Source organism: Enhydra lutris, unplaced genomic scaffold (genome assembly GCF_002288905.1).
Source record: "Enhydra lutris kenyoni isolate GAN:26980312 unplaced genomic scaffold, ASM228890v2 scaffoldscaffold17, whole genome shotgun sequence".
NCBI classification, from domain to species: Eukaryota; Metazoa; Chordata; class Mammalia; order Carnivora; family Mustelidae; genus Enhydra; species Enhydra lutris.
In genome coordinates this window covers 9172347-9197727 of record NW_019154101.1, presented here as the reverse complement: position 1 = coordinate 9197727, position 25381 = coordinate 9172347, and the positions used below count along the sequence as shown (strand labels likewise).

Below are 25381 nucleotides of genomic sequence, written 5' to 3'. Positions count from 1 at the left end.
GCCAATCACCAAGGGCTTACTAAATCCCCAGGAAAATGCTCAAAGAACACAATGCAACAGAAGGGCATAGGACCAGAGCTGGATTCTTATAAAGTTCCGTGGATGGGGGGCATGGACGTGGGTATCCTGAAGGTCCCAAAAGACTTACCAATGGTAGTGATGACCGTGGCTGCAAAAATCATTGCATTGGGCCAGTTCCAGTTGTTGAAGGTCTGATTCCCCGTAATGGCCACACCCTGTCCTGCAGCATCAGATACTACCTAGAACGAGAGACACAAAGTGATGAAGATGATTTCTTCTAAGTGACAGCAGCGGGTGCAACTCCATATGAACATTCTTATTGAATCATCACAATAACAAGGTGGGAGTTACTGTCTCCAATTTATATATGATGAAACAGTTTACAGAGGATCAGAGAGGTTAAGTGATTTGCCTAAGACCACACAGCGGGTAAGAATGCAAACTCAGGCACTCTGTCTCTGAAGTCCGTTCTCTTACTGACCCAGTACTTCTGGAACTTACTAGCATGTACCAGCATCACCTGGTGAGCTTGTTAAATAGACTGTGGGGCCCACCTCCAGAGTTTAATTCAGCAGGTCTGGGAAGGGGCCAGAGAATGTGCATGTCTAAGAAGTTTCCAGGTGATGCTGCTGCTACTGGGCCAGAGCCCACACTGTGTTAGACTATTCTGCCTCAAGGAAGGCATATGTGATTCAGAAACACAGGACACCTATGCCCTACCCAGTCCTCCACAGAGGAGTCTCCTACTGCGGGACAGACCTGGGAGGGACCAGCATCCACTCCTCGTCCCAGCTCAGCACCTCCTGGATCTGTTGTCTGAAGGGGTACATATCGCATCTATTGGCTTCCTTCTCCCCATGCTTGGGACTCTATCCTCCTCCCCTACAAGCTCCCGCTTCTCTCTCTTCTCTGGGTCCATCTCTCTGCACTGGGCCAGGCAACTTCAAGGTCTAGGCCAGGAGAGATCACCAGAGATGGTGTGTACATTTCAGGGTGACTCAAAATCAAGTGATCAGTCCCCACGGGGCTCCCAGCAACTGTGGGCAGCAGGTGACACAGGCCACCTGGGGAGGACACTGGTAGCCCTAGAAGAAGACTGATCTATTCCAGGAACTTTAATAGTTGCCAAACCTGCTTCAACCTGTCGAGAACTGGCTCTACCCTCCACATCCTTCACCCCAACCTGCAGATGGCAGGGCATGGACCCCAGCAGAAGGCGCACAAGCAGGGTCCAGGGTATAAGCCAGGAGTTCCAGGGTGGCCCTGAGGAGGGGGACCCCAATCCAGAGACCAGGAAACTCAGCCAAATTCTCTGTACAACTCGAGCCTGGGTCTGAGGGAAGACAGAAGGGCAAGGGATGGAAGCCAGAGGGAGACGGAGAGCCTACAGTTCTAACCCTCCGTGGCCTGAATGAAGTCTGGTGGGAAACAAGGGAGGGGCTAGGCTGGTTCTGAAGGAACCAGCAGTTTGCAGCTGCGACAGCAGGCCCCGTGTTAACGGCTGCAGATTCCATAAAGAATTTTCCATGATGACATGCTCATCTGACAGGCCATCAAACCACACCACCCGCTGCCCTGCCTCCTCACCGCCTTTCCAGAACATCTCTCTGCAGGTCAGGAGGGGCGGAGGGCTGCCCTCCCCTCAGAGAGCTGGCCATCTAGCTGGCTGGGCCACTTCCATGAGAGAGCACCAGCACATCTAGATCCCAAGGGGCCTCCTGGTCCATCGGAAAGGTTTTCCAAAAGATTAAACCCATGTCTGAAGCAGGAGAACGAGGAGTGGGGTCCTGTGTCTTAGTGTTAAACAGGCAGCGGCTCCCTCTGGCCCTTTGTCCTCTCGGAGGCCTGTTGTGCAGAGAGAGGGTAGAAGGCAAAGCCGGGAAGCTCAGCCTGACGGACGAAGAGACATTGAAAGGGAAGCCGCCCCACTGAGCAGAGGGCAATGCATTTAGGGCACCAAGGCTGGTCATCCCCATGGAGTCTCAGGAACATGAGCGTTGTCCCTCTTCCCACACAGACGAGAGGGGTGGATTCCAGAAACTCAAACCAGAGTCCTCACCGATGTCTAAATGGGAACATGAGAATGTTTGGCACATTTGGAGGAGGAACCGGCGGGCACTAGGAGCGAGCACAGGTCTGTCAAGAACCAGTCATGCTCAACTAAGTGCATCTCCCGCTCCACAGGGGCTGCGAGCCCTTGAAGTTGGGTGGAATGCGGTAAATCTCGATTTCAGCAACAGATGGGCTGGCAGAGATTTCATGTGGACAAGACAGAGAAATGCAGGGCGGAGCTGGGATTAATTTGGGCCCCTTTACAGGCAGATAAACAACCAAGAAGTATTGATCGTTATCAATCTGACCGGAGGTCTCCGCCATCACGCGAAAGGCCTGGCCCCTTCCGTATTTTAGTCAACGACACAGCAAAGACGTACGGAGAGGGCTGCCCGGTCCCATCGGCAGAGGAGGCAAAGCGGTGGGCAAGGCCGGGATGGGGAGAGGGCCATGCTCATCTCATCATTGCAGGGCAAGGGCAGTGTGAACTCAAAATCCCCTCCCCAGGGGGAAGACGGATCCATACTAATGAGACAGGATTATCTTTGACTATTTTCATGTCATCCGCTTTGGGTTCCAAAAGGACCAGACCAGGATCGAGGGGAGAAGGCCTTGGGTTTCAAGAGACCACAAACTAGCAAACACTAGGAAAGTCAATAAAATCCCCGGCAGTGTCAATACCTCACGTCTTCAGGGCTGGGCCACACTCGGGGAGCTCTGCCCCACCCTGGGTGTCGGACCTCCCATTGTCTGCTAACCGAGAGGGAACCGGGGTGGCATTCTGGATAAGGAGCTACCTGAGAACCCAGGGCTCCTGGCAGCGCATCACTCCCGAGAACAGAACGTGTTTACAGCAAGGCCAACCAGGGCACCACAGGGCTGCTGAAGGGGTGACAGGAACCCCGGGGAGCCCAGCTAGGGGACAGCGCCCTCCGGGAGTGTCAGCAGGTGCTGAGTGGGGAGCAGTGGCTGTGTGAGACGCTGTGGCAGGTCCCAGGGAGGCACTGTGAGGAGGCGAAATCCCTGTCCTCCCACCTGTCTATGCCAGGTCATGGGGCTTGAAGCCCCACGACACAGAGGGACAGCCCAACCCACGCTGCCCAAAGGCTGTCCATGACTTGGGAATCAGTAAGTGCTAAGGAGACACCGAACAGAAGAGGGGCAAAACAGGGTAACCCAAGATGGCACTACGGTTGGGAGCTCTGAGGCAGACAGGCTGGGTTTCCTGCCTTTCCCCCACCAATGCTATGCCCTTTGGGGCACAGCCTGCCACCTCAGCCTCCGGCTCTGGGTTCTCAGGGGGCCACAGTCCCAGGCACTCTCCCCACGACCCCTGTTATCTCTCCATGGTCATCTAGAGAGGGGCACCCGGATGGGTCCCTGTGTCTGCAGGGCTGGAAGCACCACCAGCCCTTAGAACAGTCCCACTGGTCAGGTCACAAAACAGGCTGAGAGAGGTTAAGTGGCAGAACTGGGCTAGTTTCTGGGCTATCTGGCTGTCAGCCAATGGGGCTCCCCCCACCTCCCTTCACGGCTCTAACTGCCCCCTGGGCACACCAGCACCGCCCTGCTGTTGCCTCCTCTCTGCCCATGGGCACCAAGCAGCTGGCCTAGGAGTCAGCTTGGCTCCATCCCAGTGCTGGGTGTGAAGTAGGATTTCTGCGCTGCTGAATGGCGGACACCCCTTGCTGGGTGTCTATACACACATCACCTACCCTGCCAGGCGTCATTCGACAGGGGAGGAAAGAGAGGCCTGGGGGATGGGGGTGGAAGTCCCAATGTGGACTTGGGGGCCTGTTCCCTGTTCCCACTGTGTGTGGCTGCAGCTCTGGCAGGGACAACTCAATGGTTAGGCTCACGGTCACAGAGGATACAAAGGGGAGGCCTCCCAGAACAAAGGGCCTGGCCCAGGACTGAGGTCATTCGTAGGTTACAGAGAGTGGCATGGGGGAGCCAGGCCGACACCCCGTTAGACACGGAGACCTGTTCCCAGGGTTAGGGAAATAGCTCTCGCAGGAGGAGGTGGCCCCTGTTCACTCACAGGGTTCTTTAACTTGGCTCCCAGATTCACACAAGACAATATTTTCATTTTCCACAGAACCTAGGAGAGTGATGGGAGAAGGGGATACTGCACACAGCCTGGGCTCAGCTCTTGTTTGGGGAAGGAACAGAGCTCCTGCCTGAGTCGCCCTCCTGACCAAGTAGCTGTGATTTATTGAGGGCTTTCTATGCACCAAGTGTTGTGCTAACACTTTACTGCCTTTAGCTCATTTAATGAGGACAGAATCCTGCTGGGAAGATACCGTAATTTTTTCCATTTTGCAAATGAAAATTTAAGGCTTGGAGAGGTTAAGTAAGTAGCCTAAGGTCAGAGTGCTCCAAGCGAAGCCTGGAGAGCCCTGACTAGACACGGTTATCCTGCCCCCCCCTCCCCTGCCCACAAAGGCTGCAGGAAGGAGGCCAGTGCATACTTCCACCCCTTCGCACCAGCTGAAAAAACAGTGCCCTAAAACCAGTCCATCCACTCTGACCCGAGCTCAGCATTTCCAGCCAGGCCTCCAGGGAGCTGCATGCCCTTGCCTTGGCTTCAGGCAACCGGCTGCCCTGACCCCACCCACTGTCCACGGAATACGGGTTCCCGGACATCTCCGCATGCCCAGGGGATCCAGGGTTTCCCGGGCAGAGGCAGCTCCCAGGCCTCCCCTTCCTGGAGAGTGGGTCGTCCCGGGGCTTGGGACACGAGGCCTACCTTCAGCCCTGGGCTGGTGGGGCTGAGGTGGGGCCTCTCCTCTCATCTACGCTGGGTGGGCAGGGACGGGGCACTGCAGTCCAGGGGACAGGTGGGCTGTCGAAGGCAGCTAGGAGGCACCCAGGGGGCTATGCCCCCCCCGGCCTCCAGCTCCCAGGCAGACATGAGGTCTGGACCACAGAGCACTTTTCTGCTATGCAGATGCAGCTGTAAGCAGCCTCCTGCATACCGGCCCCCTGGACCCACAGGCTGTGGGGGCCCTTACCTACCCCTGGCTGCATTTCACCCTGAGTTGTTCCATCTAAATCACTTGGTGCCTCTGGCCTGGAAGGTGAAATAAGGCCACTGGCCACATACTGACAAGGGGCTTGGCAAGAGAGAACAGGACTTTTATCATTCTTCTGGCCTGGTCCTCCCAGCTCCCCCTTTTGAGGGGGGGAAGGGCAACCGCTGATCAATCCTTGCATCATAGATGAGCAGAGTTGATATCTGAATAGCCTCTGATTTTGAGCACGGAAGCGACAGATATCAACCAAGCACCTCAAATACCTTAGTTCGCTCAATCTTTATAACCCTAAAACGTGGGGGCCGTCAGCCTGACGAGGACAGCAAGGCACAGAGGCTAATGAAGGAGTGTGCCCAAGGTCACAAGGAGAGTCAGTGGTGGAGCTGGGGAGGAAACTGGGGAGCTCTGGCTCTCAGCCTCCACTCCCAACGCCCCCCCCACCTATAGGCAACGGGGAGGATGGATGCTGGGGTGGGTGCTTCTTAGCTACAAGGAGTGGAGCCAGGCCTCTGGAGAACACAACTTTCCAAGCAACGGCGAGAGAACCGTCTGTAGAAACGCAGGCTCCCCAAGAACATAAGTGAAACGAGGACAGGCCTTTTCAATCTGCTTGCTTTTCTGCAGCTGTATTCCCAGCATCTAGAATACCGCCTGGCACATAGTAGGTGCTCAACAAGTACTTGAGCGTGGGTGAGGAAATTAACTGAAATGATTGTACATTCTCTGGTCTAGACTGATGTATCCTCCCGTGTCCTTCCTTCAGTGCTTTCCCAGCATCGTTCTGCAGTTGGGTTTTAACTAAATTCACTAGTGCCGAGGTGAAGCAGGAGAGCGGGAAGCAGAGGCAGACCCCAGCAAGGGTGGGGCTGATGGGGTTGAGGGCGGGAGCCACGGAAACCACCTGCATCGAAGGGGAATTGAGGGGAGGGGAGGGGAGCAGTTGCTAGACTTTGAGACGGGGCAGAGGGCTGGGGAAGGGGGTGGGCTGAAGGAGGAAGATGAAAGCCCCCTCAGCCAAGGCCAAGATGACAGATTCGCAGTGGGGCTGGGAGAGTCCCTGGGGAGACTTGAAGGACTTTTCTGCAGGAAGGGGAAGCAGTCCCCTGCGCAAACTATCCTGAAGGCAGTGGGTGAGCAGAGAGCAGGAAAAGGAATCTAAGTCACCCCAGGTAGCAACACTTTAGTAAGAAGCCCGGCACCTTCCTCGGGGAATGCTTACACCCCTAAGCCCTGCATCTAGGGAGACGGACAGCTCTCCGGCCCTCTCCGGGGCACTGACCTGGCGGTGAGTCTAGGGGGGCTCCCAATGGCTCATACTAAGTCTCTGGGTAAATAACGTAACCTATCAGCCTCAGTTTCTCCGTCTGCCAAGAATAACACCTACCCTGAGCATATGAAAAGTATGCAGGACATCCAGGCAGGCCATCATCGTCCGCACTGAATAAATGGATCCACAGTCAGTGCCAGGACTCGCTCCATGTGTCTGTCAGGAAACCAGACCCTGCACGGACTTGAGACCGGGGCAGAAGGACCACGTGTCCCCAAGGCTACATCAAAGGGCGTGGGGTTAACTTCCCTGCACCTGGAGGGCAGGCCTTGCTGAGAACAGGACACTGTCCCCAAGTTTCCTCACACTTGCCACCTTTTCCCACCCCTTTCTGTTCAAAGACTGAAAGCTACCCTTCCTCAGTCTGATCAGTCTGCTCCTTAAGGGCACAGGGTGGCTTCTCCGACATCCATGGGGACCAAAACAACTCAAGATGGGGTCAGGGGGTTGGCTGGAGTTGGAGGGGCTGGGGGCACAGGTGTGTTAAAGCTCTCCCTGGAGGAATCAGAGGCATGCCTCAAGATGTCCTGTGTCATCCCTTGGAAGGCCCATCTCTCCTGGTCTCTGCCCTGGAGGCTCCCAGGCACCCTGGCCGGTTTCCCGAACAGCCAAGCAGGGCAGGCAGGCTGGGAAGGAAACAATGCCACACACTATGTCCCCTGACACTGTGCCTGGCAGGAGGGGCTGAGCCTGTCTGAACCCCAGTCCCAGCTTGCCGCCCCGCTGCCCCCACCTATCCCCCGGCCACCGCCCCCGGCTCTCCCCACATGTCCGTGTCGTCCACACACCCATCTGGTCTGACAAAGAACCCCTCAGAACGGGGGGCCATGGGTGGGGTTGAGGCTCTGTAAGAAGGTGTTCTGAACAGGACAGACGGAAGTGGAGGCCAGTAAACCTATCTCAGGTGCTTTCCAAGCAAGTATTTGCAGTTTGGGCTTGTTTAAAGTTTTTCAGATCCTTTCACAACTGAACAAATGAACAAATAGAAAAGGAGGGGAGGAGGACCCCAGAGCCCCTGAGTGTGGGGACTCCCTAGAGCAGTCTGAGAAGTGAGAGTGGGCATGTTGGGGGCTAGTCTGTCCAGCCACCAGGCCAGTCCCCCATCAGACAGTCCTTTCCGGGTCTACTGGCAGATCAAAAGTATCTTGGCCAGAAGGTGAACACCGTTAACCCTCTTATTCCTAAGACCAATGAGAGAGTTGAAGACCGTTAGTTAAACCCTCCATGATCTCCATCCTCCCTCCCTCTGCACTGCTCAGCTTTCTCTGACGGGATGGGGGAGGGGCTGCTGGGCTTGTTATCAGATGTGGAAACTGAGGCTCAGGGACCTGAGCCACCACACAGATCTCAAGGTAGTGGCTCTCCGTACAGGCTGCCTGGCAGGACCACCAGGGAGCTTAAAGGACTATAGTGACTGGGCCCCCCGGCAGGTGTGCGTGGCTGATCTGGGCAGCGAACAAGCTCTACTGGGCATTCTGAGGGGCTGCCCCTCACTGCCTCTTGCAGGGTGACGATGGGGGGGAGGGTGTGCAGGGCTCCAAGCTGCCCCATCCCCAGCATTCTCACCGACCTCTAGCCTCAGCCCAGGTGACTGGGGTGTGGCTGGGAGGGCAGGCGTACCTTAGGGGCAGGGCACTGATAAGGGCCAGGTGGTGCCACCCTGATACCCATGCCAGCTGCAGGCCCAGCTCCCCAGGCCCGTCACTCCCGGGAAGGAGCAGGTGTCTGCAGCAAGTGCTGGAACCCAAGCAGGCAGGGCCAAACCGTGTCTCTGTTGAGACCAGACTTCAGCTATTGCGGTGTGGATTTTGTTAACTTTTTTGCTTTTCCGCAACTTTCAGCTTTGCTCCAGTGCCTACCAGGAGTAATTATAATGTTTTTAGAAGAAGGAAAGACAAACTGTTAGAGAAATGCTAGGATGGCCACGCAGGGCTGAAGGACAGGCTCAGCTCTGCTCTGCCAGTCACTTGCTGAGATTCTCCAGGAACCCTTGGACCTCTGCCTGCTTTCTTTGCTGTAAAATGAGGCGGCTGGCTTAGGTTGCTGGGGTGCCCCTGTGTTTACAGTCATATCTTCTTCTGTCCACAACCATGACTTTGGAGCCCAGTTCAGCCCTTCCCAAGTTCCCCTGTCCACAGCACGTTCAAGAAAATACATTTTCATTCTCAAGACTCAAGTTCACTGGCCACCAGCTCCAGCTCCTCCTGAGCCCCCAGCAAGTCAGGCCGCCCACGTCAGGAGTAGCCCTGCTCCTCAATCAAACTTCCTTCCTCATGTCCCTGGACCCGACTGCAGGATGGAGAAGACGCCTCACTGCGTCCCCTCCTCTCTGGTCCTTAAACTAACATGCCGGTGCTGGTCCAGGCTGCCTTCCCGCAGCCCAGGTGTCTTCTGGGGGACGGGTGTGTGTGTACAAAACAAGTCCCCTGCAGTGCTGGTCACACCTACAGACACCCACGTGACTTCAGACACCACGTGGCCTACGGCCCCATCCTCGATGCACACTTTAGGCATCACTATACTGCTTCCCCTGGACTGCATGTAGAGATCATCTGGTGGAGTTTGGGCAAGTCCTCCTGCCTGGGCCCTATCCTCAGGGAACCAGCCAGATATGGTCTGGGGCATGGAATCAGGATCCTTCAAGCTGCCCCAGGTGACTCTAATACGTACAGCCAATTTCAAAGCCACTGCACTAGACCCAAATCATCCTTTCAGTTAGGAGGCCAGAGTCCAGCCTGGCCCCAGGGCAGCAGGCCTGGAAGCATGGCTGTCCTCCAGGCCACCGCTGGCCTTCCCCTCGCACACCCTCCTAAACCATCTCTCAGCAGCCTTTGCGGAGTGCAGGGGCACTCCTAGATCTCACGCTCACGGGGGCAAGCCCGTGCCAGAGGTGAGCACGTTTTCAGCAGAAATCTCTGGATTTCCGTCTTTCTCAGGCCCGGGAGCCCTGTCTGTACTCAGGAGGGACAATAAAAACAAGGCAGGTGACCCTGCCCCCATTGTTCTCTGCCTGGGACGGTAACCCTCCCCAGCAGCTGGGAGCCCCTCCCGTGAGAGCTGAGCCCAGGGACGGGCTGACCTGGGAGGGCAGCAGGTTTGGCTAAAGCAAACAGTGAAGGGCTGGTGGGGCTGAGCTCAGGATGGGACGTCAGCAAGCATTCTCAGGCACCTGGAGGGCTCGGCAGATGCGTAAGACTGGAAATGCCTGTGTGTTCAGGCACAGGGGACCTCTCTGGTGTGGCTCGGGACCCACAGCACGGCCACCTCCGAGTTGGCTGTGGGAGTAGGAAAGCATTTCCTCCCACCCACCTACCCAACCACACAAAGATTATTCTCCACAGGCATATTCTCAAAATCCACCTCCCGCTTCATCTTCCTAAGGACTCAGGGCAGGTGGGATATCCCGAGACACCTAATGACAAGAGGGACATCCTTTAGCCACCTCAGCTTCTCTACCCACGAGTTCACGCCTACTGTCCCTCCTGGGGTGACTGTGGTCCCGCACCACTAACGGCTCCCTACCTGGGATGCCATGACCCGGGGCCTGGCATCATGACTTGGATCCTCCCCTCCCCCAGAATCCAAATCCTGGGAGTATCTCCCTCCAGCATGCCAGATGGGCAAAGCAGTCCCCTTCCTCTCCCACAGGGATGTAGGGACTAAGGAGTGAGAGGCCCCTGCACCGTGCTCAGCTTCTGCCTTGTCCTTCCCAAGCAAGCTAGCAGACCTCACTGTTGAGCCCCACTTGATGGCTCTAACAAGGAAGCCAGAAAGGGCGCTGAGATGGCATCTCCCTCCTCCTCGCCCAAACCCACAATCATCGGGCACCTCTCCCACCTTGAATTCCTCTAGCCCTAATGCTGTTTCAGACCAAGACCCTGGAGGAAAGGGAGGCAAAATGGATACTCCTATTCCCATTTTGTAGCTGAGGAAATCAATCAGAGAGGGCTAGTGACATGGAAGAAGTCACACAGCAAGGTGATGACAAAGCACTGAGTAGAATCAGCCAGAAGAATCCCCTGACTCTCAGTTGAGGGCCCTTTCCACCCAACAACCAGACCACCCACCACCCACCCCAGGACTGGGCTGAGAAATGCCACCCAAAGTGGAGCTGGGAAGGGGACGATAGACAGGTAAGCACAGCTAACAGGTGGCAAAGAGCTATGAAAGGGTCGCGCAGATCTACTTTTGATATTTGGGATGAGTGTATGTGGACACTCTCTGTCCCAGCTCCCGGGATGCCTCTTGGATTTACCCCGACCTTGCAGCGGGGTGGAAGGAGCAAACACGGAAAGTCACCATCCATTCAAGGCTTCTAAAAACAGCCCTCGAGCAGGCCACAAAGGAGGTCACAGGAACTGCTGACTTGCATCTCCCCATCCAGGGCTGATGACCTGAGGGAGTTCTAGTTCACCATCAGCCTGGCCGCCCCCCCCCGCCCCCCCGCCAGCTTGCTTCCCATCCTGCAGAGAGCTCAGGTCTGCATGCTGGCCTGGACACCATAAACTGTGGTAGCCATCCACTTCAAAATCACAAAGATCATGTTCAGGACTCCACGAGCAGCACAGGGACAAAGCAAGGAAAGGCCTGGGCTTTGAAGCAGACATGCCTGGATTCAAATCCGCACTCTCCCATTCACCATCAGGACACCTGGGGGTATGTCCTCCCCCTCTCTGAGCTTCAGTTTTCATATTTGTCAAGTGGGGGTACCAAGACTTCGTGGGGTTGGGGTGCAGGTTTTGTGAAACAATGCACGGCTCGGTGTGGCCGTTCAAGGGCTGCTCCCGAAACAGGTATTAGGTAGAAAAGTGGATGTAAAAGAACAGGGGGGATGGGGAGGCCACCTCCACTCTGGGGGAGTGCACCTGCTGGACAGGGCCTCTGGAGCTATAGACATGAGAGATGGGCTGTCAACAGCAATGCCCTCCTTCCCCGCTACCACCACCTGGAAGACCAGGGCTTGGCACAGTACTTATGGCTACAGACATTCTAGTAGATATCTGTTATCTGGCCCACTGTTTAATCTCCCCCCAAAAGACTACGGGTTTGGAAGGCAGACCTCACTCATCCCTTACCCCTAAAGCAGTACGTGGCACTAGTAAGCACGCAATATTAATGAGTAACTGAGTCTCTGAGATGTAAATCTTTTACAACCAGCCCTTCCAGGGCACAAGGAGGGGTGCCAGTGTGTTCAGGGTGGGTTCTGGCTCCACAGGATAAGGTGGGCAGTTCTGGTAGGTGCAGGCAGCCTGGGATGATGACTCTGTGTTTCTCTACCCCACTGCCTTTCCCCTGCATCACCCCATCCCACCCGTCTTCAAGGGCAAAGCCCGCAGAGGTCCTAGCCCTGGTGAGTCAGCTGACTTTGCAGACTTTGGAACCATCAGGATTTTAGAGGAAGGAGGCAGATGGGTGGGGAAGGGTGGGAGCCCAGGAGGCATGGCAGGGTGAGGGCCACAGGTCTTCCCATGCATGATCCCATTTTCCCACACCTCAGCAGTGGGACGGGACACTCTGTTCCACGAAGCTCTCTTGAGCCCTGGTGGCTGTCAGCCCTGTTCCTCTGGACACAGCTGCCTGCTGCCCTGGGCTCCCCTGCTGGGATCCTGAGGACAAGGTTCCCTACCTCTGGCACCCCCCGACTCCTGCTTTCACGATACAAAACCCATCCCGATGACACCTGCCACATTCCTGCCTCCTGGTTCACCAGCACCCTTGAAAGAAGGGCTGTGGCTGACAAGGCCCCCTCCTGTCTTGTCTCGCAGAGCACACCAGCCCACGGCACACTCCTCCACACCCAGGGGCCTCGAGAGCAGCCCCTGCACCTGCTCCTTCCTCCTTTCCCTCTCACTTCACCCAGGACTGGTAGCTCTGGGTAATAAGTAACCACCCACCCTTGAAGCCTGGGGTTCTGATGATAAGGAATTATTAAGCTTACCCGTTTATTGTAATTTAAGATGACTAGATGGTTAAACTGTAAACCCCTTCACTAATTAAAAAAAAAAAAAACCGCCCAGGGGGTCTTAGGGGGTGGGTGGCAGGAATTGTGCATGAGCGGTGGGCACCTTGAGCTTCTCTACTATGTAGGAACCCCCTGCCTGCACCCACCCCCCAGCACCCGATCCCGGCCCTACCACCTCCCAGCACAATCCCAGCCCACCGCCCTCCACAAAGCCCCCTGTGGGATCTTCCTGAGGGCCAACCACCTGTCACAAAATCCTTCCTTATTGTCGGACTCTAACCTAAATCCCTCCGGCTGCACTCCAAGCCCATTTCCTCTGGTTCAGTCTCCAGCTGGAGACGAACAACAGCTGGCTTCCATCCTCCCTGGAATAAATTGTACCAGAAACTACCGGCGAAGTGGCACAGGCATTTTGGGGTGGATGGTACACCTCCCCATTGCAGGGAGGTGGGGGGGTGGACGGTAGCTTCTGCCTCCACGGCCCCCAGAGGCCAGATCAAACCCCATGAGAAGATGGAGTCCCGATCAGAGACAAGGTCAAGACCGCCAAGCCCAGCTACCTTGAGGATCCCTGGGCCAGACACATGGGGAGCAATGTCCTAAAAGACAGACTGCCCACTCCCCAGACGGCCACAGACTTCACACACCCTGGCTGCCAAGGCCCCCTGTTTGGAAATCACAGAGATGAGATACGAACAGGATCCCCAAAAGGTGTGGGACAGGCAAGGGAGCCAGATATAGGCAACCAGCACCCCACACCCCACTTGCCCCCGGGCCAATCCTACCCACGCAGGTTGTGAAGGCACAGGGCCAGACCAGGCACAGTGGCCTCAGCCTTCTCTGCCTGGCGGGGATGGACAGCCCCCCCCCACCCGGCCCACCTCCCATCCCCAGCCGACTGGGGCGTGGACGTGACCAGGAGAAGAAACAGAGAGCCGTTTTGTGCTGAAGGTACGGAAAAGTACAGCCAGGCGCTCCCAGCACACAGAGGCTGGGTGAGGTGAGGGCTGGTGTAGCGGCTGAAAAACCTCCTGTGCCCAGACCTGGGGCCCAGGACCAGTGAAAGGCCGGGTGTCAGGAAACTCTCCAATGGCACAGCCGCAGAATCGTGCCTGTGGGACCGCCCCACTGTGAACCCCACGAGGCGAAATGGATCAAGACCACGGCTCACTCGGTCTCTCCCTCACCAGGGCTGTGATGTTAAGCAAAAGGCCTTTCTCAAGTCTGCTTAACCCCTCCGCTCCAAGAACCAAGAACCCCCCAGGCTCTGGTAGCCCTCAGTCTTCTTAGTGGAGTGCCTTAACGGTGAGTGCTCAGGCCTGCAAGGGGCCAGCTAGACCCCTGCCCTAGAGGTCACGACCTCCATTTCTTTCCTTGTAAAATGGGAATACTACTGCCTGCCTGCCAACTCTCAGGGTTCTGGATCCAAAGGCTCAGTGGACGTGGACATGAGGACGTTGCACAGGCAAAGCTAGAGACGCTCCTGACTTAGAAACTTCTGGTTTATGAATGCCTTGTGTTGTTGGGGCTCAGGCTCCTGGGGCATTATGTGTGGCCAGGGAAGGCTCAAAGACAGGAAGGTAAGTGGCACCACATTTCCAAGTCACCCAGGGGTCCGGCGGGAGAGCGAAACCCCCTCCTCACGCGGCCACAGAACTCAGTCTCCCACGAAACACTCTGCATGGGAGGCTTGTCCAGGGAGGTCCGTTTACCCTCAAGTCTGCTGGAGATGGCTGCTGGTCCTGGGCCACTAAGGGCCAAACAAGGGACCCAACAGTGGGCTTGCAGGACATAGCCTGTCACCTCCTAGGAAGAGGCGAGACAAGATGGCAGGATGGGAAGGGGTTCCCTTCACCCTCAATCCCCGCAAGGGGCCCTGGGGTATCCCCCTCTTTGGAGGGGCAAGAAGGCAGCTATGCCTGACTGCTATGAAGACCGCATCTGGCCAGGTACCAGCCCCAAGCCCCATGCAGAACCCACCCAACTTCATCTAACCCAAGGAAAGATGGGGCCAGAAGCACGAACGACCTTGCATTGTGCAATTCAAAGTCGGGTCTACTGGTTAAGTATTTACTGAGCACCGGCCACATGCCCTGATGCTGTGAGCCAAACAAGCCAAGTGCAAGACACAGGCCCTGCCTAGGAGGACTCGCCGTCCTCACCAGAGACAGGCAGGCAGAGAGAAAGTTTCTGGATGGTGGAAGATACCACGACAAAGCAGTGGACAAACATCGAGGCCAGGACAAGCCCCGGGGTTCGAGCCATGCCCTTGTCAAAAGTCCCAGCAAATGAGCACAAAGCTGGACAAGGAGCTCAAACACAGATGGGGAAACGGAGGCTCGCAAGACACAAATGACTCGAGCAGAGCCATCTCCCAGTGAGTCGCTTTCCCCAGCTCTGAGAACCGCCTGTCCCTCCTCCTCCGCCCCACCCTTGGGTCTTGCACCTTTCCTGGAGCAGGACCCCAGAAAGAAGCTGGAAAGCCCATACCAGTTCCATCAGTCACCCCTTCTTCCATTCTTTCCAGATTTGTGATGGAAAACACGTTCACGGTTCTCATCCCAAGAGGAAGATGTGACAACAGATTCACCCAAGCGGTGAACCTGAACCTTAAGTACAAGCTTCCCTCCCAAGGACTGGAGAAGAAAGTTGATGCTTCACTGGAGATGGTCAGGCTGCTGGAAGGGGGTGGAGCGGGCGATCAGAAGGAATTGAGACCCTGAAGCAACAACTGGAGACCCATGAAAAACGACTAACTTGGGGCGCCTGGGTGGCTTAGTCGGTTAAGTTGTCTGCCTTCTGCTCAGTTTGTGATCCCAGGGTCCTGGAATCAAGTCCCGCATCCGGCTCTCCACTCAGTGGGAAGACTGCTTCTCCCTCTGCCCCTCCCCCTGCTGTGCGTTCTCTGTCTCTGTTAAATCAATAAATAAAATCTTAAACAAAACAAAACAAAAAAAGACTGACTTTCCACAGTCTGGTCCCACCTCCACCGAACCAAGCCTGACCGATGACACCAGGAATGACCCTCCCACCAAATACCCACTCAGCTGAGTCTGATGCGGCTCAGAGGGCAAGGCGGTTCATAGCTCTCTGCAATCTCGCACTTTCTGGGGTGGAGGGTGGCGGTGCGTGCTCACCTCAGAAGGGCCTGCAGGTTTCCGGTGGGTGGCACAGGGAAACCACGTCCGGCGGGTTCCCGGCACGTCACGCCCGGCGCTGCTCTGAGGCAGCCAGGCCAGGCCGGCTGTCCCCTCTCCCACCCCAGAGCAGGAACGGAATTTGACTAGACACCGAGAGAAGCCACTGTGCCATTAGAAACCTCCACAGATTCCTATCAACACGCCAGTGCTGTCCAAGAGAACTCTCTGTGCTGATGGAATGTTCTACATCTGAGCAGTCCCATGTGGCTACCAAGCCTTTGAAATGTGGCCAGGGTGACGGAGGAACTAAATTTTAATTTAAAGAGCCATGATATTTAGTGATGGCACGTTAAAATAAAATTAATTAGCTACATGTGGGTGATTACTGATACAGAATCAAACACGAGACATCCTACCCAAATCCTCTCCTAGGCGGGGCGTGCCTTCCCCTGGACCCTCAGGTTCACCCCAGACCTCCGGCTGTCATCTGCAGCACGCTCCTGACTGAATTACGTGCACGCTGACCCAAATCTTGCCGCCTTGTGCTTTTGTTCATTGGAAAGGCAGGGCAAGGTCTCCTTGTGGCCCTGTGGAGCTTGCCGGAGCTGGACGCAATGGAACATGGGGCCGTGGGCCTCCAGAAGACACAGTCCCTTGCAGGGGATGCGGACCCCAGCACTGGGCTTAGCCGTTGGGGCTCCCCAGGCTCTGCCAGGCACCTCTCAGGGAGCCCCACTTGGAGACTGCCAACTCACAGGCGTCCAGTCTCCAACAGCTTGGTCTGCAGACTGAAGGCCCAGCTGGCGTCCCCCCCGGTCTCTGAGACCCTTCCCCTCCAAGTGTTCAACAGCACTGCTGCTTGGGAAGCCACCACTCTGGCAGCTAAATTTAAAAATAATGACAGGACGCGGTTAGCAATCCCAGGACTGACACCGGGTTTCAGAGTGTGCTCTGTTTAAGACCCGGTTTGGCTTTGGGCTTGGTGTTCCTCACACGTTTAAAAATAGCGAGCCTAGAAGTGGCTAATGATATAAATTCAGTTTCTTTGTTTTAAAGGCAATTCAACAGCATTTCAGAAAACTGGGGAGTCAGAGAAAGAGAAAGGAAGCAATCATCCTGCCTCCAACTCAGCACTGACTGCCTTCTGTTTCTGCACCGTGTTTCTGTGACTCAGTGCGAACAGAACCATACGTGAACTTGGGCGCCCTGGCCGCCCTCACCCCCAGGCTGGTTTTCGCCAAACTTGAAGTCTGGGTTCCAGCTCAGGCCCACTTTGGGAACACCAGTGGAAGGACTGGGAGACCACCCCCGCCCTCAGGACCTGGGAGTCCTCTGCGCCAGTCTATCTGAGGGGGTCCCATCCGCAGGCCACACAGCCCCAGCCTGGCCAGAAGGAAGGACTGCACTGTGTGTGCAGAGCGGCAGGGGAGAGGTGTGGAGGGCTGTGTGCACACACACAAGACCAGCGTCAGGGAAGGGGAGAGTTTTCTAAGACCTGTACGCGGTGACCCCAACAACGAGCAGGCCCGGGAGCCAGAGGGTCTGACCATACGCCGCTCTCAGCCCTGGAAGATTCCAACAAGACAGGGCATGCCGAAATGGAGATCTGTGAACTCAGAGGCCTCAGCTGGCAGGGTGCAGAGAGGAACCTTGTAGAGCAGGACCCGACAGTGTCCCCCACAACTCTGACGTCGCCCTGCCCCAGCACTGTGGAGCCTGCCCCAGGTCAAGACGTGGCTCCATGCCCAGGGAGATAACACTTTGCTGGGCAACCAGCTGAGCTGTCCCAAGAGGGCACGTGCACAGGAGGATGGCAGGGCTGTGTGTGGGGCCACGGCACCTAGTGCGGGGATGCAGCCTCTGGCCAGGCAAGACCCCCACTGGGAGGGCGAAGGACAAGTGTCCAGATTGAAGGTGGGCCTAAATGGAAGGCAATGGAGGGCTGCGAGGGTCCTGCCTCTGGGCTTTGGGGGCTGGAGAAGACAAGCTAAAGGACACAGAAACACAGCCTCCCAGTTCACAGTGTTTTTTTTTTTTTTTTTTTTTTTAACTAATTATCCCTCACGGGGTGCTACGTTTGTGATGCAATGGGGCACAGGGTTAGGGCCTTGCAGAGCGGGGGAGGTGTGCAGATAAGGCAGAACCCCCCAAGGCAACATGTTCTGATGCCCCAGGGTGCGGAGGTGGTGCCCTGAGAAGGATGGGGAGCCTGCCCTGGCAGTCATAGCCTACAGTGACTTTTCTCCCTTGGGGCCCCTGAAACCCCTGCCACATGCCCCATTACTAATTAATAATCCTTGCTCTAAGGTCCCACCCCAACCTCAAAAAGCAGGGATGATGTCCAAGTCTTCCCATGATTTCCACAACCCTTAAACCAGCACTGGGCATATAGCAGGTGCTCGGGAGGTATCTAACTGGCCTTAGTGACCAGGTCCTGGGCTCAGAAGGGGCAGTGACCTGGTCTAGTTGCGCAGTAAGTCAGGTGAGCAAGCCCCAGGACCTGCCAGTCCCCAGCTCACGGGGCCGTTCCTAAGTAGATCTCTGGGCTGCGGCTAGCATCTGGGGGATGGGAGAGATGGGGTGTTGAAAAGCTGATAATCAGGACACCCTCCCTTTTCCTGCTCCCCAGGGGGGTGCTGACAAGACACTACTGCATCAGCCTGCCCCACTTAGCCCACTCAGCACTTATCCCTCAGTGAGAGGCGGTCCTTCCACCCACTGCTCCAGGGGGCCGGGATGCTGAGAAGGGAAGGGCATCCTTCCAAAGCTAACAGTGTCAGCATGCATTCCACGATCCAGGAGGCAGGAGCTTTATTTGAAAAGCAGAGACGGGCCAGGCCTGGGGCTGCTGATCTTTCTCCTCTGGAGGGTCTGAACAGGTGCCATCCTGCACCCGGGATGTGGGAGGATCAAGGAACTTGCATTAGTCACCACGGACACACAGGCCCAAATAAACATTCGAGGCTGTACCCTGGGGTCCTCAGCCTACTGCAGGATCACTGATCCCTGTCATCAGCCACACAGGCAGGTGGCACTTCTACTCCAGGAGAATGGCAAGACTAAAACTATTCCCTCCCAAGGTGGGGACCGGAGTCCTGCTGGGGCTTTGCCCTGGGGAAGCCAAATGCAGGCACAGGTCACAAGTACAGGTTTAGCTGCTGCGGAGGGAGCAAGTAATATGGGGACTCAGATGGAAACCCCACCACTGACAAGCAGTTACATGCCCCCCTCCAGCTCCTTGATGCTTTTCTGAAGGCTCGGTTGCTGGGTCCCCTGACCCACAAATTCTAAGTGAAGGGTCAGTGCCTGTTGGCTCTGTAAGGATGCTGGAGGAAAGAGGCTGAGAGCAGGAAAGGAGTTGATAGCCCTGACCCTGAACCCTAGCCTCTACTTACAGGACCCAAGATTTCCTGCTTTAAACCTTTCACGCTGAAAATGGCAAATAAATCTATGTACGGTCAATGTGGTCGGGAAAACAGTGGTGTCAGAACCCACAAGGCTGCAGAACACAGTGCTCAGCAAAGGCCAGCAAGCAGGCCTGGAGTGCTTTTGGGGTACTAGGAGCCAATGGATCCCAAGGAGAAAGTGCAGCCCCAAGGAGTGGCTGGTAGCCTAGGAAGATGGGTAGGACTGGCGCCAATTTAGGACTCCACAGTCTAAATGAGGGGCGCCTCTGCAGAGCTCTGGCTCTGGACACAAAGGCCTGGGTTCAGGCCACTAACTAGCTGTGTGACCTTGGTTATATCATTTAATCTCTCTGCTTCAGATGCCTTATCTGCAAAATGAGGTTCCCCACAGCACTTATCTTGTCATTGCTGTGGGGGGGGGGCGGTTGATGTGAGTGGTGATGGCCCTCGCCCAGCCTGTGGCTCCCTTTCCATCACCAAGTGCCAGCCACCGTTACTTCTGGTTACGGTTACACCGTGACCATGGTCCTGCCCCCGTAGCCACCTTCCCTTCAGTGACTTAGGTTACTAGCAGATACAGACCTCGAGTTCTTGGTAAGAACTGAAAACTTGCGATGCGTCTACAACGTCTTAAAACGCCTCTCCTCCCTCATGAGATGGCCTTCTGTCTATATGGAAGCCAACTGGGATCAAAGGGACGGGTCCAGAAAGAGGTCAAGACCACGCCGGTAGTAGAGTCCAAATGACAGAGACCACAGCAAGAATGTTAGCTTGGTCTGACCGAGAAGCCACTGAGGGTTTTCTGGGTTGGGGGTCACGATCTGAGTCCATGAAGACCCCTGACAGCCGTGACACTGGCCAGTACAGCTATTAGGAGGTGTGGGGGTCACCTTTCAACCTACTTCTTGGGGACCCTGCTTCCAAGATGACTTCCCTAATTGCCCCACTTAGCTCTAATTACTGCTTCACTGTCCTTCCCCGCCCCTGGTGAGCACAGTAACCTGGGGAAAGTTACATAACCTCCTAAGGACTGGGCCTTGGCTCCAGGGCTGTACTGGGAAGCCAGTTAGGTAACCACTAAGCTTCCTTCAGCCTCACAATTTATGATTCACTGCCAGGAGAGGTGCCCAGAGCTAGACCCTCCTCCCCCATCAGCTACCTCTGCCAGCCTCCAAGCGGGGTGCTCTGGGCTCTGGAGAAACCAGCTAACAACAGCTCCTTGGGTGTAAACACTTGGGGTACAGGGTCTTATGATAGGGCGACTCCCTGGGAGGCCTCAGATCTTTTCTGCTCCAGGCTCTGGACAGCCCTAAAAAACCATCCTCCTTTCGGAGCTTATAGTTGCTTCCATCTCAACTCCTGCCTCTTGTCCCAGAAAAACTCACTAGTTAGGGTGGGGAAGCTGCCACTTGAGGTGACAGGAAGGCATGTGCTGGGCAGGGTAGGAAATCAGGCAGGCCTGGTTACTGTACGTAAAATCAGTGCTCAGGACCCCAAAACACCACCATGGTTTTGGTTTAAAGGCCATTTAAAAGGGGATTTGAGACAGGATGACAAATGGCTTGGTGGAAAAACACTCTGGACCTGGACAAGCAGAGCCGGTTTACCTGAACTTAGTTCTACCGTCTGTCCCCACCCAGCTCCTCACCAGGCCTCAGTTTTCCTACCTACCATAGCAAATGGGATGGTGTTTCACTGCCACACCTCTGTCAGGCCCAGAGAGGTCACAGGAAGGCACCTTGTATGAACGGGTCTGCACAGACCCATGGCAAGGCCCAGGGTGGGAATCTGGGAAGGGCAGGAAGCCTGTGATCCGCGAGCTTCTTGGGGTCCTCCAAGTACTCCAGGCAACAATGTGCAACACTCCTGCTCTGTTCCCTGGGGCCGACACCCTCAGTCCACTGTGCAAGGCTCCCTGTGACTGGGGCCCTGGGGGAGAAAAAGCCCAAGGCAGCAGGCTCCAGCCAGGCCAGAGTGATCAGGTCAGGACATGCCCCTCTCCCCGGAGAACAGCCCGGCCTTTGCTCCTATTCCTCAGCAGGCTCTGAAGGCCTCGACCTGTCTCCACGAGGGAGGGGCAGGGGTGTTGCTTGCCGCCCCCAGCAGGTCCACTTGCCCTCTTGGGTTTCTGCAGTCCGTGGTCTGAAGGCATTCCCCAAAAGGCAGGGATGGGGCTCGTTCTCTTTGCAGCAGGTTTCAAACAGGTTTGGGCACATAGTATGTGCTTAGTAAGTATCTGTTGAAGAAAGGACTGGATGGCTATTTGCTCTGCCTCAAGTTCCTTGAAAGCAGCAACCACGGTGAGCCTGGCCGGCTGGCCCCAAGTGGGGGGTGGGGAACTTGGTGGGGGGAGCAGGGGCTGGACAGACTGGCCTTGTTAATCCCAGGAGAAACAAGTTTAGCAGAAGTTTATGAAATATGGGATGGGGAGAGGAAGCAAGGAAGGGACTTCCCAGAGATAAAGACCCAGAGGGGGAGAGCTGTTACAAGTTCCTCGAAGAGGGAAGAGACCGCAATAAACTAAATTTAAAGGCTAACTTGGAGCTGACAGCAGGGCCACAGCAAGTGACCTCCACGCACGTTTTCTCCTACGATCTCCTGTGATCTCCACCCACCAAGATGGGTAACACTGTTCCCACTTTCCAATGGAACAGTGTGCTCAGGGTTGCACAGCTTGCAAAGGCGCTGTGACTTGAAAAGCCTGTCCTTAACCACTAGGAAACGTGGCCCTGGCTCGTGAGGCTTGAAGGGGAAATTGGGAGCACATTTGATAATGGCATTCCCCTCCCCTCCTCCTTTCCACAATTCCCAGCCTATGAGGCCACGGGCCAGAGTCTGGGCCTGGCTCAATGCACCTAGACAAGAGCCTTGATCTTCAAGAGGCCCAGCCCCTCCTGACTGGACATGGAAATGGAAGGCCCACAAGGCTCTCAGCATCCCCCTTGGAGCCAGGCACACCACTGGGCACCTGGGGCCCAACAGACATTGTGAGCACAGCAGTGGGCAATTAAATCCACAGGCTTCCTGCATGTGTCTGTAGACCTGGGCCGAGGGTGGGGAGACATGTCCCTGCCCAGGCAGGGCTCCTACAGTCTAGCTGGGCCTAATTTAATAGGCACTATGAGCCTTCTTGAGTGCATGGATGAATTTACTTGAGGGAAATGGAGTCCAGAGCTCGGCACAAACCAGCACCACGGGCAGAACTGGAATCAGGGTAGAATCCACTATTTCCTACACAGTGGTTCAGGTCCAAGTCTGTCAGCCCCAACAGCAAGCACAGACAAAGGGAGGGACTTGGAACATGGTACTGGCCTGGCCATCAAGCACCCTGCTGGACTTTTCTCCTGGGGCCCCCTGGGGGGAGGGGAGAGAAAGCTTCTCCCTCCCAGGAAGAGCCTAGCTAAGCAGCTGCAGCCAGATTACACTGGGCCATGGGAGGTGACAACAGCCACAGTACACAATCCTGCCTAAATATTTCGGCAGGAAACCCAAATATTTAGATAGAAGAGAGGAAAAATAGAAAAATAGAATGCGCATTTCAAAGGCAATCAAAGGGACCTGTCTACCAAGGGCTCTCTGAAAGGGGAAGTGGGTGGGGGTGACTGCCCCCTATGAGGGTATAATTCTGACCCAGGATCCTTTGTGATTACCACCCAGGGAGGACATACGTGAGGCCATCTGCACCTGGAATCCTCCAGAATAGGAAAAGTTTGATGGGGACCTGGGACGAGCCAGGGCCCTGTTGGACAGGAAGAGGGGGCCAACCTGCCATATGTTTAGATGTGGACCATTAATTCTTCTGAGGGGAGGGCTGTGGGTGAACTTGAAAGAAATAGGAAATGGTGGGGGACTCCACTAGGAGAAATCTGGTGGGCTTTATCATCTGTATCTCCATCTCCAGATCCGGAGCTCAGTCCGAGGTGGGGCCTGAAACAGCCATCAAAAACAGGGCCCCCCGCCCAGAGAGATGGGGCACAGGATCAGCAGCTAACAGGCAGCAAGTCACCAGCTGCATGCGCCAGGCACTCTGCCTAGTACATTTTCATGGACTCTGCAGACATGAGGGAGATACTGTACTACTGTCCCATTTCGCAGATGAGGAGACTGACCTGCTCAAGGTCACGCAGCTTGGTAAACATCCTGATAGCTAAGGCACTGAAGACACCGAGCAAGCTTGACCCTTTCCTGCCTCCAAGCCTCAGCTCCTTGTTTTTTTTCTACTTCTACACAGAACAGAAAGGTCCACAGTGTGGACTCCAGGTTCAAATCCTCATTCTTCTACTTCCTAGATGCACAGCCTCTAGGTTGAACCTGTGTGGTCCATTCTGTGGCTCTTACCAGGATGCAGTGCTGGTAAGAGCCCTTCCAGCAGAGGGCTGTGCATGGATTCATGAGGTGAGGCACCGAAGAGTTCCCACAGCTTGTGGCTAAGCAGGCGCTCGGCTCACACCACCCCTACCCCAACCCCTGTACTCCAACCTCTGGGCTGTTTCTCCATTCCTGGCTCTGAAGTCAACAGGGCAGGGTGAATCTCAGCCTCTAGTTAGCCATGTAGACCCAGGCAAATCCCCTGGCCTCCATTTCCCTAGAAAATGGGCATAGCAGTAACATTTACCCCACTGGACTCTTAAGGAGACACAGTCAGAGAACCAGCCCAAGGCTGGCATGCAGTAAGAATTCGGCAGGATGCTCCCAGGCGCTGCTAGCTACACCACTCATCTTTCCAGCGTGCCTTATACTCCTGCTTCTTTAAATTCGAGAGTAGAGGTTCATCTCTCAATGACTGACACTCAGAACCTCCAGGTACACTTCCCAATATCAATGCGGTGATAGGTCCTTTTACTTTTCTTCCTCTAGACTGGGGGCTCCCTGAGGGCAGGGGTTATGTGTGGATCAGACCCAGATCCCCTACCAGCCAAGGGGTCCTACAGGCCTCAGGAAACAGGAACCGAATCCTCTGAGGCCCTGTGACCCTCGTCCATCTCTCTGGCCTCTACCATCTGCAACCCATCACTCAGCACCAGGACCGCATTTCCCTTCATTCCACCACTGTGACCGCTTCTCTCCCCAGTGAGGCTGAGCTCCCAAGGGCTAAGGTCCCTGCCTAGTTTCTGAGGCTTCAGTACACACTAAAATGCTGGCTAGCAGGGAGGCCCTTCCGTGAGCCCACCCTTTCTTTTGCCCCGATCTCTGAAATTTAGGGACCAGATGAACCCCTCACCAAAAACCCAGAGGCCCCAGGCAGCTGTACAGAGCTGGACTACACCAAACCCACTTTTGCATAAAGGGACAACTAAGGCATAATCTGGTCAAATGGGGGGGGGGCGCTGTGGCAGGTACCCAGACCTGATTGTCCAAGGGGCTCACGGTAAGAGGAGAAGGTGTCCTAACTGAAAGTTGGGTTTGGGGGGGGGTTGCTGTGGGTTCTGTGGGCTTTGGCGGAAAAACCCACACTCCATCACATCAGAAGGAGGAAGGGAGGAAGCATCCTTATCAGAACACCCATGGGGTGAAGGGATCAGCCCACAGAAATGCTGTTAATTTCGAGTCAAATACTCCACTTCTTTTAAGTTGCAAAGCCGGTGAAGGAAGAGGGAACTTTCTGAAATGCTGTTCACTCCCTTACTTGAAAATTACAAAAATTTGGTCAGTTCAAATTCCTTGGCTAAACCCAGAGGGCTTCATCATCTGACCCTCACCCTCCAGCCCTGTGGCTGCTGCCCAGGATCATCAGGCAGTTTTCCTCCTCCCTGAGGGCTGTGGGCAAGAAAGATCTATACTCCCCCCACCTTATTTGTTCAGCAACTTAAAAATCTCACTGATGCACACCCAGAAGAGGGACTCTGGATCATACGGTTCCAATTCTAATTTCCTGAGGAACCTCAACACTGTTTTCCTTAATGGTTGCACCATTTTTCTCAAAGAGACAAATACTCTATGATTCCACTTGAAAGGTATTTAAAGTAGTCAGACTCACAGGAACAGAACATAAATTGCTCATTACCAGGGACTGGGGGAGAGAGGAAAGGGGAGCTGTTTAATGGAGGTAGAATCTGTTTAGCAAGATGAAAAAGTTCTGGAGATCTGTCTCACCACAGCATGAATATACCTAACATGAAGGAAACATACTCTTAAAAGTGCTTAAGATGGGGAAAAAATAGATATGATGGTAAACTCTGTTATGTGTTTTTTACTGCAATTAAAAAAAAAAATTGGTTGACATTTCTTCTGCTTCAGGAAGGTCCTCCTGATCCTGTATGAGCCAGACTTGTGTGGGCAGCCCCCTCCCAGAGCAGGGGTGTCTAGGAATAGTAGCAGGGGCAGTGGAGCTAACAGTTAATGAGTACTATGTGCCCAGCACTGGTTGAGGCAAGCAATGAAGGTGCTATTGGGGCCTGCCTTCAGAGGCCAGCCCATAACCATGACACACGGCATGG

The 25381-nt window shown here is 55.2% G+C and overlaps 1 protein-coding gene across 1 annotated transcript in view; it reads right to left on the bottom strand.

The window, feature by feature from the left end:
* Positions 1-25381, bottom strand: part of LOC111147700 (potassium two pore domain channel subfamily K member 5) — a 36561-nt gene that overhangs the window by 5604 nt on the left and 5576 nt on the right. The window contains exon 2 of the mRNA XM_022503933.1: positions 149-260. Coding sequence (XP_022359641.1) covers positions 149-260 — 112 coding nt within the window. The remainder of the gene's footprint in view (positions 1-148; positions 261-25381) is intronic.